Source organism: Oryza brachyantha, chromosome 3 (genome assembly GCF_000231095.2).
Source record: "Oryza brachyantha chromosome 3, ObraRS2, whole genome shotgun sequence".
Lineage (NCBI taxonomy): Eukaryota > Viridiplantae > Streptophyta > Magnoliopsida > Poales > Poaceae > Oryza > Oryza brachyantha.
Window position 1 is genome coordinate 21,907,351 of NC_023165.2, and position 17,274 is coordinate 21,924,624.

The following is a 17,274-nucleotide window of genomic DNA, read 5'->3' on the forward strand; positions in this document are numbered from 1 at the left end:
CCCTCTATCCCTCTACCTTCACGGGTCCCGCATGTCAGCCGCCCCCACCTACCAACCGATGGGTCCCATCTGTCGGCCTCTCCGCGCCCTCTCTCTTGGCTATCTCTCTCTGACTAGTGGACCCCACTGTAATTCTCTCTCCCTTTCATGTCGGTCACCGACAACTGGGCCCCGGATGTCAGCATTCCCTCTCTCTCTCCTTGCTGACGTCATCTCTCTAATTAATTGCGCAATAAATCAATTAAGGTTTTCTGTTTAGTTTAACCACCCATAAAACTTCTAAAATTCATAACTAATTCATCTAGTCTCCGTCTAGGCCCATTCAAGTTCCATTAAATCCAGAAAAATGACAAGAATCCATTAAAAATAGTTCCTTTCTATGTTTCAGTAGTTTTATAGCATGTTTTGTTTGTTTTCCCTTGTTTGTCATAGGTTTTGACCCCGTCGCAACGTCGTTCGTTCCCGAAGTCATCGCCAAAGTTTCTCGTGGGTCTAAGCAAAGAAAGTGGCACCCTTCTTTGAACATATTGATCCCAAGATTATAAAATCCCCCGCTTTTACATTCAAACATGCATGGTATTCAAATGTAGTTATTTTATTTATCTATTGGGCAATTACCTTTATATCCGTTGATTCCCACTGTTTATTATTGTCATCCCAGGGAATTTGACTAGAAATAGGCTTAGGCAATGCTTAGCCATGCTTAGTTTGACTAGCTCACCAATTCTTATTTAATTATTTGTTAGACTTGATAAACCTTAATGGTTGTGATCATGGTTAATTTTCCGATGTGGATTAATAACAACTAAAATATTACTTATGGTGGGCTATGGGTGCATGGTTTTGAGAGTCGTGCCCATGGCAATTAAGGACCGGTTTTCAGGAAACCCTGGAAGTCTTACACGTACTAACCACAAGCCAGAATGGGCAACGGTGAGACTCGTAATCTAGCTTGTCCCTATTCGACGTACCAAGACAAGGGTGAGCGTGATGAAGTATGGACGGGTAATCATGGTGTAACGAAAGCCTCTGCTGCTTCCAGATTCACCAAGGCACAAGAGGGGACTGCCCGACTTGGTGTAAAGGAAGGGGTGAAACCTGAAGTGCGGTGCGATTGTCTAGGGAGGGTTAGGTGAAAGGTCTTATCATAGTTTCCGTACTGAGGTATCGTGGTGATACGTTAGGGCATGGTAACATGCTTGGGAGCCATGTATTGTGGGTAAAGTTGTACACCTCTGCAGAGTAAAACTACTCGAATAGTCGTGCCCGCGGTTATTGGGTGAACTGACAGATTCACTGGGATTAGTGAACCTTTTAATAACTTGATTAATTTTGGAACTGGTTTAACCCTGCGCAATGTGGTGTAACGTTGGCAGTGGTTTGGGTCTGTCGCAACGTGGTTTAACGTTGGGCAGAAGGTTGACCCTGTTGTTGTGTGGTGTAACGCTGGACAGTGGTTTGAGCCTGTTGCAACGTGGTGTAACGTTGAACAGTGGATGATTATTTTAAATGCTTCTTTACTTTTATTTCAGTCTATTTTATTTACTGTTTTGCTAAATTATTGCAGCTTTTGTGCAATTTAACCTTAGCCTATCCTTGTATCCTATTGCATTCATTTATTCCCCTCTCTTGGGTGTTACTTGTTGAATACGGCGGTTTGTACTCAGCCTTGCTTAATTTTTTTCCCCACCATAGAAAGAGCAAGTGCTAGAGTTTCAGTCAGAAGGTTGTTCCCAAGGTTCAAGTGAGGTTCAGTCTGCCGTCGAGAATGCCTGTGGTGTGAAGCTGTCATTGACAGCTGAAGCTGAAGATTAGATGGTTTAGTTTGTTTTCTTTTCCGCTGCATTTCGATAGATAATTGCTTTTATTTGTTTTTAAGTCGTAGAACTATGTATTAATTTGTCATAGTGTGTACTCGGGCTGATTCCTAGACCGAGATTCAATACATGCTATTGTTCAGAAATTTAGTGTAAATTTCTGGACGTGACATATATGTATGTTGCATGCTTAAAAAGACAAGATCTATAACAATCTACCTACTTGTAGAATAATCTAACTTACCATCGAAGGTGTTGTATGGTGCCCTATAAATAGTCACCCAAGGGTGAGTGAAGTGGATGTACTCTTGCACATTAAAGTGAATGAGAGCTAGTTAATCATACACACCACTCAAACTTACCTCTCAAGTAACACACAAAGCAAATCAACTCCTATATTCCCTTGCTCCTAACCAATTCTACAAAGTAATTAGTTCCAAAAGACTTTAACAAAATGCCATAGTAATTGTTACTAAAGAAGTCAAAGTGCAAAACATCGCATGGAGCCCACGTATTATTGGAAAAAGAGAAAACAAAATGAAAAAACACCAGGTGTTAATTAAAATATATATAAGAATTAAATTAGAATGGAAATAACATAATTGTGGTACATTTAGGTGTAGTTACGAAAGAATGTCACGGATTGCTCGGAAAGGATAAGATAGAGTAGAAACACCACTGCAATTAGATTAGAGGCAGATATGGTTGGCGTGATTTAACGCTAATAAAAACTAGCTCATCCTTTATAATGATTGCTTGGATGATTTTGTTAATTAGTTGGTAATGGGTAGTTTCAATGTAGGAAATAATTGAATGTTGAGTGTCTTATTAATTAGTTGTTAATGGGTAGTTATAGTGTTTGAAGCTCACATGTTTGATCTGTTATAAACGATTGGTCCACCACAACCCTTCAAGTTGACCAATTTACATATGACCAAGGTGTAGCATGTTTCTTTCTCTAGATGCTTGCTGCTATATGTCTCCTTGTTCTTGTAGCTGGTCTCTCTCTGCTAAGTTTTCAGTGCAATGGCAGTTTGGCACGTACTTTATGCACGTGCTGCCATTTTCTAAGGGCAGTCCTAATGGAATAAACCAACACGGTTGACATAGTATAATAAATTATCTATAGAAATTATTTTCCATAATAGAGGTGTTTTTGAGTAATAATGGTTTTCTCTTTCTCTCTTCTAACTCTATATATTCCACCAATTATGAGCATGACACATGCCGCTAGAAACTAGTGGTTTCTCCCCAATGATGAATTTATGGTTTCTTAATGCATTGGGTGAAGAGAAGACTTGGTTTCTTTATGAGAAAATTCTTTATGAGAAAACCATTTCTAAGTTTTTTCTTTCTTTCTTCATTAATTACGTTATCATGTCATTATTTTGCTTATGTGGTAAGCTATTTAATAAGGATAGAAATTATCATTAATGCACCATTTGGACTGCCATAAGTTTTTACCTCTCTTAACTTTCTTCATTAATTACATTATCATGTCATCCTTTGTTTATGTGACAAGCTATTTAAGGAGTATAGAAACTATTATTAATGCACCATTGGGACTAACCTAATGTTACTACTAGTAGTACAGCAAATAGTATGGATAACAAGAACCATGGTCATTTTTATTAGACAAAAAAAACGAAAAAACTTCGGTTTCAACATCAAAAGTGCGGGAGACTAGCAGCACAATATGCATGGGGGGTAGTAGTACAACATGCTGCTCCTAATTACGGGCCATGAGAGGACAAAGAGAGGCATTGCGCTTATCTCTGTTGGATCAGTGCTACGCCAAGAGACAAGAGAGATTCGTTCAGGAGAAAAAATTTGCGCAACATGCATGGGATCCTGCTTACAGCAATGGGCCTATACAGGTCAAAGTAGTGCCATGTCAAGCCCTTTTTTTTCTTTTCTTTTGAGTGGGGATGCTGAGCTGCTTCTGCCTTTTCCTTTAAGTAGGCCTGTTGCTGCTGAGGTGCTGAGATTTCCAGTTTGTCATGACTTGGGTGTGGTCTGCGCGGCGCGACGAGGTGATGGTCGGCGACGGTTAGGGCGGCGTAGATCGACGACGCGGCGGCCGGCGGCGGCGAGTCATCCGATTCTCCTAGTACGTCCTCTGGCCATCACGCAAGGAAGGAGGGGACCAGCTCGAAGCTGCTCGCTCTCTGACAGGGCTCTCGGATCTTGCAGAGGATACGAGTAGTTCTACAGAGCTACGCGCTAGGCCGAGCTAGAGGAGCGAATTCAACGTGGAGGCGTAGAGCTCATCGCCACGTCCTCACACTGTGCGCGCCCTAATTGGGCGAAACCACTCTCGAGAGAAACATGGTGGCTCCGCATGCATGCGATTGCGCATCGATCTCAATCTAAGGTGCATGTTCGTCTACTTGCCATCCAGCAAATCCATTTTTTATTGTCGTTTTCTCGCACACAATTGCAGAGATCGTGGAATACTAGGTCAGAAGACGGAAACGGATCTTTGTCTCTCCCTGGCTGTTGAATTGCACGAAGCGGTACTGAAAAGTAGCCGCGAGTATTCGATCAGGACAGGTTGTAGTGCAGGAGAGGATGCATGATCGGCACAGGATAGGAGGGGCAGCCTTTGTAACCCCAGGGTTTCCGAATACTGCTAATCTCGAATTCTCTCTCTGCGCTACTGTTATGCCTTAGTGTGTGGTTGTGACAACCGTTGTGGGAGAAGAACGTACGGCTAATCAGTCCAGCTAGCCACGATTATATATGAAACATATATAATATAAAACATATATATATATATATATATATATAATATACCACGTTTTAAATTTAACGGGTCTGGGTATATAAGTTTAGTATGCACGCCAAGGCTTTGTGAACGTGTTTAATTATAATTACCATACGCCTGGCGGCAATGCAAATCGCTATGAAAACTAATCACCTAGAGGTACGTAAACAAAATTCATCTCACCGCGTGGCACCCAACAAATCTCCTACATTTTGTAGCTCCGTTGTAGGAGACACATGAACAACAACCGTGGTCTCCTCATTCCTCCGCACAAACCTAGTGCGGTCCCTTCCCCTCCCTTCCGCCGAGCGACTCGCCGGAGCAAATCGACGTCGTCAAGGTCGGCATGCGGCTTTGGGTATTGCATGAAACAAATATAACCACCAAGCTTCAATGGATCCATAAGGCCCTACATGAATGAACAGGGGAGGGGAATTAGAACTAGCGATTTCCTTTAACGGATCTGAACAAAATCGCACCTAGGAGACATGGCTTACCGATATGCTTCGATCTGGATGGCACGACCCAGCTCCAAACCTCTTACCAGCGTGTTGCGATGGTCCTCCCTCCCGAGCTACTCGGGCGGACCGGGGATGACGAGCTGGCCATCGGGACAAAGCTTCAAGCACCGACAAGGAAGCTCAATTGGGGGCCGAATAGGGTGGCGAGGGGGGTATTTTTGAGCTGGAATGGATGAGAGCAATTTGAGAGAAACCCCTTTCATGCACACGGAGACCACCCGCTGAGGTGCTGCACCCTCGTAGTGGGAAACCCTAGCCGCTTCCTCGGGTCGAGTCTGGGAGGCACGTCCCTTGACCAGGGTCTGAGAGGCTCTGTCAGGAGCGTGCGACGACCTCTGTGACGTTGTGCCATCTGGTGTGGCGGGCCGAGGCCGCTTGCCACGTCGGCCCTTCGTAAATGTGGGACCTGGTGGTGGCTGCAGACCATGACGACGAAGCTCGGCTGTGCGTCGGGGACCACGAATCTCGGCAGCAGTCGTGTCCCTGCAACTGATCTGGGAGGCGGCAGCGGAGCTCCGGCGCCTCTCTCTTTCTCTAGGTGACATCTTTTCTCTCTACATACAGCTCCATTTGACACCCTTTGACGACAGGGATCCCGTCGCCTATACAGGATCCGTGCGCTCCTGTGGGGGCACGGTCCATGCCCACCTGGCTAGCCAGCTCAGACTTAGTGGGCTAGGACCGTCCGCCACGTCGGAGCACAGTGCATGCCCTAAACAGGCAGTATCGAAAAGCTTCACGAGAATCCCAGGTGTTCGCGCGCGTGACACCACCACGCGAATCCCCGCGCGCCTCACCTTTGCGTCTCTTCACATGCAGGCTGCTGCAGCTAGCGAGCTAACTAACTGGCACAACCACCTCAGCTCGCGGCGCGCCTGATGATTAATTAGCAGCAGCTAATTAACCGCGATCACGAGCCGCTCTCGTGTATATTTAATCATCGCTTATCGTAGTGACGGCGCTGTACTGTACGATCGATGCAACAGCTGCTGTCGCTGCTCCGGCCGCGGTCAGCCATGGCGGGCGCTGCTGCTGCTGCTGGTGGTGGTGGCGGCGGTGATCGTGCGGCCGCGAGGTACCCGCTCGACGCCGGGTCGTACAGGCTGCTGTGCAAGATCGGGAGCGGGGTTAGCGCGGTGGTGTACAAGGCGGTGTGCCTGCCGCTCGGCTCGGCGGTGGTGGCCATCAAGGCGATCGACCTGGAGCGGACGCGCGCCAACCTCGACGAGGTGTGGCGCGAGGCCAAGGCCATGGCGCTGCTGTCGCACCGGAACGTGCTCCGCGCGCACTGCTCCTTCACCGTCGGCAGCCACCTGTGGGTGGTCATGCCGTTCATGGGCGCCGGCTCGCTGCACTCCATCCTGTCCCATGGCTTCCCGGATGGACTGCCGGAGCAGTGCATCGCCGTCGTGCTCAAGGAGACGCTCCGCGCGCTCTGCTACCTCCACGAGCAGGGCCGCATCCACCGGGACATCAAGGCCGGGAACATCCTCGTCGACTCCGACGGCTCCGTCAAGCTCGCCGACTTCGGCGTGTCGGCGTCCATCTACGAGACCGCGCCGGCGACGTCGTCCGCGTTCTCCGGCCCGATCCACGCCCCGTCGGCCGTGGTCAGCTCGTCCTGCTTCAACGACATGGCCGGAACGCCGTACTGGATGGCGCCGGAGGTGATCCACTCCCACGTCGGCTACGGCATCAAGGCCGACATCTGGTCGTTCGGCATCACGGCGCTGGAGCTCGCGCACGGCCGGCCGCCGCTCTCCCACCTCCCGCCGTCCAAGTCGATGCTGATGCGGATCACCAGCCGCGTCCGCCTCGAGGACGCCGAGAGCTCGGCGAGGAAGAAGAAGTTCTCCAAGGCGTTCAAGGACATGGTGTCCTCGTGCCTCTGCCAGGAGCCGGCCAAGCGGCCGTCGGCGGAGAAGCTCCTCCGCCACCCCTTCTTCAAGGGCTGCCGCTCCAGCGACTACCTCGTCCGCAACGTGCTCGCCGCCGTCCCCAGCGTCGAGGAGAGGTGCAAGGACTCCAACCAGCTCTGCGGCTGCGCTCGCGGCGCGCGCTGCCTCTCGCCGTGCCGGCACGCAAACAGCGTCGTCAAGAACCGCCGCATCAGCGGCTGGAATTTCAACGAGGAGAGCTTCGAGCTCGATCCGACGGAGAAAACTGAGCCACAGCCATTCTTCCTGTACCACGACGACGACAACGACAGGCTCGAGCACGACCAAGCTACCTCATCCACCAGAGGCGACGGAAGCAATAGCCCGCCGTCGCCGCCGCCGCGGCGGCAAGCTGACAACGCAGAGAAGCGGCAAGAGGGCGAAGAAGCCCTGACAGCGGCAGTGGTTCCCCACCTGGTGACCATCTTGGAGAGCTTGGAGATGCAGAGAACGGTGGTGATGCAGGTGCTGGAAGGCGGCGGTGGAGGCGACGGGGACGGCGACGGCGAGACAGCGGCGGGAGAGGAGATGCTGCTTGGGTACGTGCGGCAGCTGGAGCAGAGGGTGCAGGAGCTGAGCACGGAGGTGGAGGAGGAGATGGCGCGGAACGCCCAGCTGCAGGAGCTGCTCCACGAGAGGGAGTGTGGCAACCACACGGATTCTTCTCAAACATAACCAGGGAGCCGGTGAGATCGCCATCCAGGCATGCAGGTGCAGCTAGCTGGGTGATGTGCAGGCCAGGATTGATCTAACATATTCTCATGATATGCTTACTTGTAAAATTCATATGCTGCTAAATAGTTTGTACAGTTTTACACTTCCCGGAGTGAAATGTTGGTGCTGTACCTTTGAAGAATTAAGCATGCGTTAAATGCTTGTACTGGGCTATAAGTTTTTTCACTTCGTCTTTTCACATATTCGAAGCCAAAATTTAAATTTTTCAACCTTAAATTTTGAGTTAATTTTAGATTTTTCTTAACCAAAATTTATTTTCTACCTTGGTTCATAGATTGGGTAAATATACGTATATAAATTTTTTCATTTATAAATTATTTTTTATTCGTGAATATATCGTTTGGCCAAGCAACAACATTTTTAACAAAATTAAATTGGGAAAAGACCTGTTAATTCTATTTCAATAAAGAGGAAAATAACCCAACAGGTTACAAAGAAAATAAAAGCTATGTTTAGGCGAAAAAGTGTCATCAAACTTCTCAACAAGGAACACCAACTTAACTGGCTAGACAAAATAATGGGTCCGTCTAATGATCAAATGTTTTTAAATTTTAATTTCATCAATCAAATCCGGTCATCAGCATTGGATTATAATCTGAAGGTGTGCATGTAAGTCAAAAAGGCTATACACATCCTTTTCTTAACCCCTCTGCATTACGCACGTGTTTAACAGAAGAAAAAAAAAGTCAAATTTTTGTTTGATAGCAAAAGTGGAAAACAATAGCACCCGCAAGCCGCAACAAATACTCAATATGATACCGTCCAACTCTAATAGACCACCGATGGAGCCTAAAGACATGTCATCACTGTTAAGCTTACGTAAAACCAGCAACGGGACTATAAATTTTTACTACCGAAGAAAGGTAAAAATATAGAGAAGCCATTTTACGTGTAGATTTTGGGGCAAAATTTTTTGTTCATATGCTACCTATGTCTTTTACTATAATTGATAATTACTTAGGCTCTATTTAGATCCTTCAAAATAGCAAAAGTTTTATCATTTTAGAGCACTTTTTGGTAAAATGGATCTAAACACTAGGGTAAGAAAATGGTAACTTTGCATTTAGCATTTGGCAGTCTAGAGTAGCAAATTTCATCAAAAAACGCATAGGGATACGGACCATATCTCACTTTTTTAAAAAAATGATAACTTTTGCATGCCTCTAAACACCAAGTTGCAAAAATGCAAGGATCTAAACATGCCCTTAGAAACATCATATTTTTTTTATGTTAAAACTTGGTACCTACGTGTACTATGGGCTTATACCATTTTTGCTCTATCAAAAATTTAGTAATGTCAAAAACTTGACAAGTTTTGGTACTACCTAATTTAGACGTATAGAATTTGAACTACTCTGACCAAAAGTTGGTAGCAAAGCCAGCATCGATGTGATACTACTGAAATGACTAAAATTTTGGTAGGGTAAAAATTAGCTTTAAATCAAACATGCCTTTAAGTACCTGGAGATACCGAAGCCTTTAAGTACCCAGAGATACCGAAGTTTACGTTAAAAGTTTAATAGTATATATATAGGTATTTTCTTTAAGAACAATAAAAATTCTCCCACGCTAAACAATGGAACGACTCACTGGTTAACCGAACAGTGATGGTCTTTACCGGAGCCTTGCCATATGTTAGGCCGGAACATGGAACTGGGCCAGCGGCGAACGTGAGGGTCATCACAAGCATGAGCCCATCACGTGAAAGTAACGACAGACCTAAAGCCTTCCATAGCTGGGGCCCGAACTAGGTTGGTTAACAAAAGGCTGGGGGGCTTAATAAGGGTGAACTAACCAAATCTTGGGCCCTCACCGAGATGACTTAAACGCACGACTCTGTAGGTTCCGGGAATTTAACTATTCGTCACTTTTGAATTTAACTAGATGACTTAAACGCACGACTCTTGGACGCGCCGGCGGCCAAAGTCATTGTACAACATCACTTTCCCGTGGGCCTAGTACCTATACCGCCCCGAGTTTCTGTCACACCCAGAGTTTAATCTCAAGCCTAAATTTGTAAAATAAATTTGTAAATAATAATTAGCTTAATTAACTCAGGAAAAATCTCTCTAAACAAATTAATTTAATTAAATCGAGGTTCGCAAATCGATTAACTGGATTTAAACTTAAATTAAAGAAGTATAAAATTTGGCCAAACAAATTAATTTAAAATTCGGCAAAAAGGGGTTTTTCTTTTTCACTCCTTTTTCTTTCTTTTTTCCTTCCTCTCCAAATTGGGCCGAAGTCCAATTTTCCTCCTTCCTTCTTCTTTTTCCTTTCTTTTCTTTTCCTCTCCTCCTTCCCAGGCCGGCCCAGCCGAGCCAGCCCATCTCCCCACTTGGTCGCCCCCTCTCTACGCGCGCCCTCCTCCCTCCGCCTGGGCCGTCGGCCCAGCTCGCTCGCGCTCGCGTCCGCGCCACGCCGAAGTCCGCCTCTCCTCCCCGCGCCGGAACCGAGCCAGACTCCGCGCCGCCGCCGCAACCGCCGCCCGCAACCGCCGCCGCCGAGACCGCGTCGTGGTCGACCCGGTCTCCAACGGCCGTCCCGCCCTCGCCGGCGCCTCCTCCCCTATAAATCCCCCTCTCCCGGCGCGCCGCCGCCCGTTTTTCTGAGCCACCATCGCACCCGAGCTCGCCGCCACCGTTCGATCTCGCCGTTGTTCGCCGGATGTCGCCGCCTCTGTGCGTTGCCACCGCCGCCTCGACCTCGCCGACCTTCCGCCGGCTTCCGTCGTCGCCGGTGGGCACCCGAACGCCCTCATGCCTCTTCCTCCCCTCCGCCACCGCGCCCGACTTCCTCATCGCCACTGAGCAATCTCCGTCGCCACTGCCGATCGACCGTGCCACCGGCCGTCATCACTTGTCCCGGGTCCTCGCCGACTTGCTGCCGCCCTCCGTTGCCGCCGGTGAGCCCTCCCCTCCTCTCTCCCTCTCTTTCCCTTTCCACCGTGATCGCCGGAGCCGTCGCCGTCGTCGCGCCTTCGCGCGTTCCGGTCACCGCCGACGTGTGCCCGTTCGCCGTTGCCACCGCCTCGCCGTCGCCATTGCAGTCCCGTCGCTGCCGGCGCGTCGCCACGCCCGTAGCACGTCGTCGCCATCGCCCTCCCTCTCCGAGCCGGCGCTGCCCTCCTCCCGGCACGGCCGCCGTCCCCGTCGCCCGTCGGTTTGCGTCGCCGGTTCGCCGTCACCCACCGAACCTCGTGCCGCTCGCCGTCGTTCGCCGGATGCCGTCGCCGCCTTCCTCTGCTTGGTCAGCGCCGTCATTCCCCTCCTCCCTCTATGCCCCGGGTCGCCGACCGTTGGTCCCCACCAGTCGGGCCTCTCATCCCTCTCCCCACTCGCTGCCGGGTGGGCCCGGCATGTCAGCCAGCCGGCCTCCCTCTCCCCTCACTCGTCCCTATGGGCCCCATCTGTCATCCCCTCGCCTCCCATCTCTCCCACCGACAGGTGGCCCCCACCTGTCGGCGCCGCCCTCCCTCTCTCCTCGCTGACGTCAGCAACCCTATTAATTTCGCAATAATTGATTTAGGACTACTCTGTTTAGTTTAAAAACCCAGAAAACTTCTAAAATTCATAAGTAATTTATCTAGTCTCCGTTTAGGCCCATTCAAATTTCATTAAATTCATAAAATTGTCAGGAATCCATTAAAAATACTTTCTTTTACTGTTTCAGTAGAGTTTATGCTTGTTTTATTTATTTTTCTGCTTTGTCGCTTAGATTCAGACCCCGCCGAAGAGCCGGTTTATTTCGAGATCGTCGCCGAAGTACCCCAGGGGTCAGAGCAAGGCAAGTGGCACTCATCTTTGATCATATTGAACCTATTACTGCAAATTCTCTGCTTTATTTATTCAAATATGCATTGTTTTAATTAAAGTATTTACTGTATTTATTTTCCGAGTAATCCCTATTATTATGCCGTTGTTTACCCAACTTTATTCATGCTAGACCAGGGGTAACTTGACTAGAGTTAGGCCTAGGTTAATGCTTAGCCGTGCTTAGATCAAGTAACTCATGGGATCATTTAATAATCATGATTAGCTCTGAATAGCTGTAATAATGATTCATTACCCGGTTCGGGTTAATGCCAACTAAAATATTGCTAATGGTGGGTCGTGGGTGCTTGGTTTTGAGAATCGCACCCATGACAATTAAGGACCGGTTCGCAGGAAACCCTGGAAGTTATTTCCATGTTAACCACAAGCCAGAATGGGCAACGGTGGGATTTGGAGTGTAATTGGTTGCAAACTATTCGACGTACCCAGGCAAGGGCAAGCGTGATGGAGTATGGATGGGAGTCGTGGTGTAACGATGGCCTATGCTGCTTTCGGATTCACCTAGGCACAAGAGGGGCATGCCCGACTTGGTTTAAAGGAGGGGGCGAAACCTGAAGTGTGGTGCGACTGAATAGGGAGGGTTATGCAACGGGTCCTATCATAGTTCCCTTTCCGGTGTGCCATGGTGGTATGTCGGCGCACGTTTAAGTGTAGTGGGACTATGTCTTGTAGGTACAGTAGTACACCTCTAATCAGAGTAAATCTATTCGAATAGTCGTGCCCATGGTTAAGGGCGAGCTGCCAGCTTCACTGTGATTAGTTAAACCTTTAATGACCTGGGTAAACTGGCTTTCGCTTGGGACTACTGCCACGTGGTGTAACGTTGAGTAGTAGTTGGGCATGTCGCAACGTGGTGTAACGTTGAACAATGTTGTAGTATTTTACAACTGTTATTTACTTACTCTTTAATTTATTTAATTACTTTTATTCAACTTAATCTCTGTTATTTATTTTAGTGCTGCTTTATTGAAATTAACCCTAAACCTGCCCTTGATGACCCTTATGCATCATTTAGTACCCTCTTTTTCGTGCTACTTGTTGAGTACGGTGGTTTGTACTCAGCCTTGCTCAATTTCCCCCTCCAGAGCTAGAAGTTGAGTCCGATGGAGGAGACTCTCAGGAGTGAGCTGGCCTACCGTCGAAGCTTTGCCTGTGGACTGGAGCCGTATCCGCTGGAGCTAGCCTACTTTTTTTCCGCTGCATTTTCGTTAGAATAAGTGTTATTTTCAGTTGTTTCTAAGAACGATGGTTATGTAATCAACATTGTCTATTTGTATACCCTGGCTGGTCCTAGACAGGGATTTTAATACACAATTAAGTTTAGAAATTCGTGTGAGAAATTTCTAGGCATGACAGTTTCCTATCCATTCGAAGCAACATCGTCGTTGTCGTGTCCATCAGCAGCATCCTCGCTGTGGCCGTGGCCGCGACCACATCCTCTGCCCTCCTGAACCCCTCCAGCAATGTCGTGTGGAAGTCGAGGTCCAGCTCAGCCAATCGCGTCTCGTTCATCGCATACGGTCATGTCCGCTGGTAGTCTCCACCCTTGTTCCACTCTCTGCCCTCGAAGTGCAACGTCGGCAGCAGCTTCTACGTGATCACTACGTCGTCGAACCAGTCGGACCGCGTCGGGGAACCAGTCACCCTCTCGTCGACGTGGTGGGGGGAGGACGAGCGGGTGGCCAGAGGATATGGGAGGACCAGACACGTGGGTCCATGTCACTTTTCACGAGCAATCAACAGTGACATGCCATGTAGGCAAAAATTGACAAATAGTCAAGGAAACGACTATCTTCGATAGTAAATTTGTAAGACCAAAACTGACAATGGTATTTGGAAAGTTGACAAATACAAAAGTGGCAAGTAGTTAAATTTTCCTGTAGATTTGGGCGCAACCTTGCTAGTGAATCTATCTCGTGTTGCAATTTGCTCTCATTGCAGATTCACCCACTAGTTTCCTTGAGATGATTACTCCGTTTTCATAATATAAGTCTTTTGTAGTGATGTCTAGATTTTAATATATTTTTTTTCTATATGTTATAAAACCGGTCCCAAAGTCATCATCAGAAATGAACGTGGATAGGCCGGTGCTGAGTTTTTCGGGGCCCATGGCCAACCCAAGAAGCGCAGCACAGAATCACTTGATCAGCGTGATACCTTGCGTGAGTGAGGGAGGCAGAGGCAGTTCCAGCGCGGTTTCCGTGTCCCTTCACGGCAAACGCCTCCCGCCCGTACTCCCGCAGGGTAAAACGGGGGAGAGGAACCGCCACGAAAGCGCCCCGGATTCTAGATTCTTCCAAGTGGGGCCCACCCCCCTAACTTTATACGCGCCCACCCGCGTCCGGTGCAGGTCATCGTCGTCTCCCATCCCTTCATCGTCGCCTCCCCGCCTCCGCCGCGTGGCCTCGCCTCGCCGTCGGACGGATCGAGCGAGCCACGCCCGCCGCCATCTCTCCGCGCATCGCGGATCCCCGCTCGCCGGGAGGGGAGGAGGTGAGGACCGTCGTCTCTGGTCTCGCCCGTTCGCTGGGTTGGACTGCGCGCCGTGATCTATCGCTGGGCTTTAGGGTTCGTTTTGCTTGGTTTGCGTGCGGGCGCGACCCGTTCGGTTCGGAGCTCGGTTTGGTGGTCGATTGGGAGGGGTTCCGGGCGATTCGGGCTTAGATTGGCTTGTTTGGAGCGATCTGTTTGCTAGTTTGTCATACGCGCGCGTCTCCGTGGGATCAGAGATTGTTTCCCTTTAGTGAATTGGGACATTTCGTGGGGGAATTGTTGGCATTCCCTCCTGGAAGGTTGGTGAAAATTTTTAATTGCCGTGCGACTACGGTAGAGATAGATCTTATTGACAATTCCGTGTTTTTGCCGATATTTGCGGGTTCATTCATTTTCTTTCGCGTGTGAATCCTGCAAAGCAACGTGGGAGGATTTTTTTATATAATCGTTTTCCTTGAATTGTTTCTTCTAGTTTGCTAGATTAATTCCATCTTTGTGAATCATAAGCATCTAGAAGATCATATAATTGTTTGGGACAAAAATGAGGTGGTTGGGAGGGTTGCAGATCATCAATCGGCCTACTGATTGCAGAATCTTACTAATTGGGGAATCTTTCTTGGTGGTGTTCTTGCCTTTTGGGAGGCCACATAATGTTTTGATAATAGCAACCTACTGCTTGGGGGCAGTAGGCAGTATTTTACTCGGTAGTGTATTCTCTCAGTTTGTGCTAGCTAATTCTAGCATTGTTGCTGATTATAGTTTTTTTGTTTGGCAATTGCAGCTTCTTGCACTTTGAAGAAACAACAAGATGGCAGCCAATGTTGGGGAATCCACGAGCAGCGGCAGCAATAGCGATGCAGCTGGGGGGAGCTTTGAATGCAATATCTGCTTTGAATTGCCACAGGAGCCAATAGTTACTCTCTGTGGCCACCTCTTCTGCTGGCCATGTATTTACAGGTGGCTACACGTCCACGCACACTCTCCAGAGTGCCCGGTATGCAAAGCTGTAGTTGAAGAGGATAAGCTCGTTCCCCTTTATGGACGTGGGAAGGACCGTGTCGATCCAAGGTCAAAGAACATACCTGAGGCTGACATCCCTAACCGCCCGACTGGCCAGAGGCCTGCGACAGCTCCACAGCCTGACCCTAACGCCAATTTTGCTAACGCTAATGCTAATGCCAATCCATGGTTCATGGGCACTGGAGTACCATTGGCCAATGCACGGTGGGGGAATTATGCATTTTCAGCCGCATTTGGAGGCCTATTCCCTATGCTGAGCTTCCAAGTGCATGGATTTCCAGATGCAAATCCATATGCACAGCCTGCTGGTTTTCACTATGGGTATGGTGGCCATGGCCATGGATTCCATGGTGGCCATATGGGGCATGCTCATGGTGTACCCCGACAACAAGCACCGCTTGGGCAACAGCAGCAGGCAGACATCTACCTGAAGGCCCTGCTAGTCATGGTTGGAATTCTTGTGATTGCAAGCCTTCTTGCATTTTAAGATTGGTAACAGATTCACCTGGAGATAGAAGATGGTAAAAGAATTGCGAGCATATTACTGTGGCGTTGTGGTGTGTTATCTTGCTACCAAATGTGGCATAAATTATTTAGCATATTTACATGAAGTGTTCATAGAGTATTTGTATTTAGTTCTAGGATAGGCATCTGCATCTTACAGCCTCATATATACTATAATTAGGTGGAACCATTTCTTTTCTTTTGACTCTTTTGATGGATATGTTGTACAATTGTTGGGATGTTGTCTCCACATGTTGTATACATGCAAGAATATTAGTTCTTCCCCTTCTCAAGCTCTTGCTGGAAGTCTGCACCAATTTCCAGCTTATATACATTGGCACTTGACAGTGAATGTGCTATCTTATAGTTATGAACAGAAGATAATAAATATATTGTTGCTAAGAGTTCCTATTTATATATGTCATTGCGCCAGGAATAGCAGATTAGGGTTGAGTTTGGATTGTTTGCCCCTTCACTGTTTTCTCAATCTATTCTGGGATTTATGTGCTGTCACAGATGATTCGTACTTTTCCTGGCTGCTACTGTTACTATGTTATCCCAAATGTGACATGTCCAGCTTAGGATTATGGACTATCACAGGCATACATCTAAGGTCCCTTTGAATCACATAAATGGAAAAATAGAGAAATAGTAAAAACATAGGATTCTGAAAAGAATATACGTGTAAAATAAAGAATTGCAATACATAGAAAAAACTTAGGAATGACCGTTCGATTGAATCACAGAAAAACATAGTAATTTAAGAGGGCTTTAGAGCTATGGGGAGAAGAAACATGAGGTAGGAACTCATGTTTATTTTTTTCCAAAATCTCTATATAATTGTTCAATCCATAGGAATTTCAAAAGAAAAAAGATAGGATATAATCATTTGTTTTAAGGCTCTCATAGAAATTTATTCCATAGGATTAAAATCCTCTGAATTTCCTATGTTTTTTCTATAAAGCAAAGGGGGCCTAAGCTCTCAGGACGGTATGATTTTCTGAAACTTTACTCATCAGCATTTCTTAAAGATCATTTCTGAAAACGTCCTCCATCAGTATTTCTTAAAGATCTTTTCTAAATCAACTGTTTACTTTTTAATATTTGATTCATTTGTGTGTGCGTCGGGAGTAATTGTCATAAACCCAGTCATCCATCATCATCATCTTTATAAAGAACTGGGCCTTATCCAGAATGTACGTGGGATGATCACTTGCAGGTTTTTGCCCTCTCATAAGATTATCGGATATTTCAACGGGAGAGATTCGGAAAAAATAAAAAGGAATGGTTGACTGCTTATTTGGAGTCGATTTCGAACCTCTCACAATCATGTGGCTTGACAGGTCGTACCGTCCTCTTCAGAAAAAAAAGGGCTGTACGAGTCGTACGGTTGTGATCCAGCAAGTTTTTGCTTGACTGCTCGGTTAAAAGCATCTATAAGAGCAAGAGCATGCTAATATTTTATTTTTCAAAAACTTGTATTAGATTTATCTTAAAAATATTGGGCATAAAAATTATACACTCTTCTAACATAAATCTAAAAATGAATAACTTGTATTATAAACATATATTTTTTCCCCAATTTAGAATACAAAGTGAGCTAATTTTAGGTATATGTAAATATTAGTAATATATTTGGTAGCTTGT

At 47.2% G+C, this 17,274-nt stretch overlaps 2 protein-coding genes across 2 annotated transcripts; both read left to right on the top strand.

Moving 5' to 3' along the window:
* The first annotated feature begins 6,121 nt into the window (after window positions 1–6,121).
* On the top strand, window positions 6,122–7,922 carry LOC102716861 (serine/threonine-protein kinase BLUS1). The gene has a single exon (XM_040521794.1). It carries the CDS (start codon window positions 6,122–6,124, stop codon window positions 7,715–7,717), a length of 1,596 nt encoding a protein of 531 aa, XP_040377728.1. The 3' UTR covers window positions 7,718–7,922.
* A 5,967-nt stretch (window positions 7,923–13,889) lies between these two features.
* On the top strand, window positions 13,890–15,912 carry LOC102711516 (E3 ubiquitin ligase rnf-5-like). The gene is made up of 2 exons (XM_006650342.3): window positions 13,890–14,103; window positions 14,885–15,912. The coding sequence occupies exon 2, from the start codon at window positions 14,912–14,914 to the stop codon at window positions 15,608–15,610; it is 699 nt and encodes a 232-aa protein (XP_006650405.1). The 5' UTR covers window positions 13,890–14,103; window positions 14,885–14,911; the 3' UTR covers window positions 15,611–15,912.
* Window positions 15,913–17,274: the final 1,362 nt, after the last annotated feature.

Coding starts and splice junctions, on each gene's coding strand:
- LOC102716861 (XM_040521794.1), top strand. CDS start 6,122: ATGGCGGGCGCTGCTGCTGCTGCTGGTGGTGGTGGCGGCGGTGATCGT.
- LOC102711516 (XM_006650342.3), top strand. CDS start 14,912: ATGGCAGCCAATGTTGGGGAATCCACGAGCAGCGGCAGCAATAGCGAT.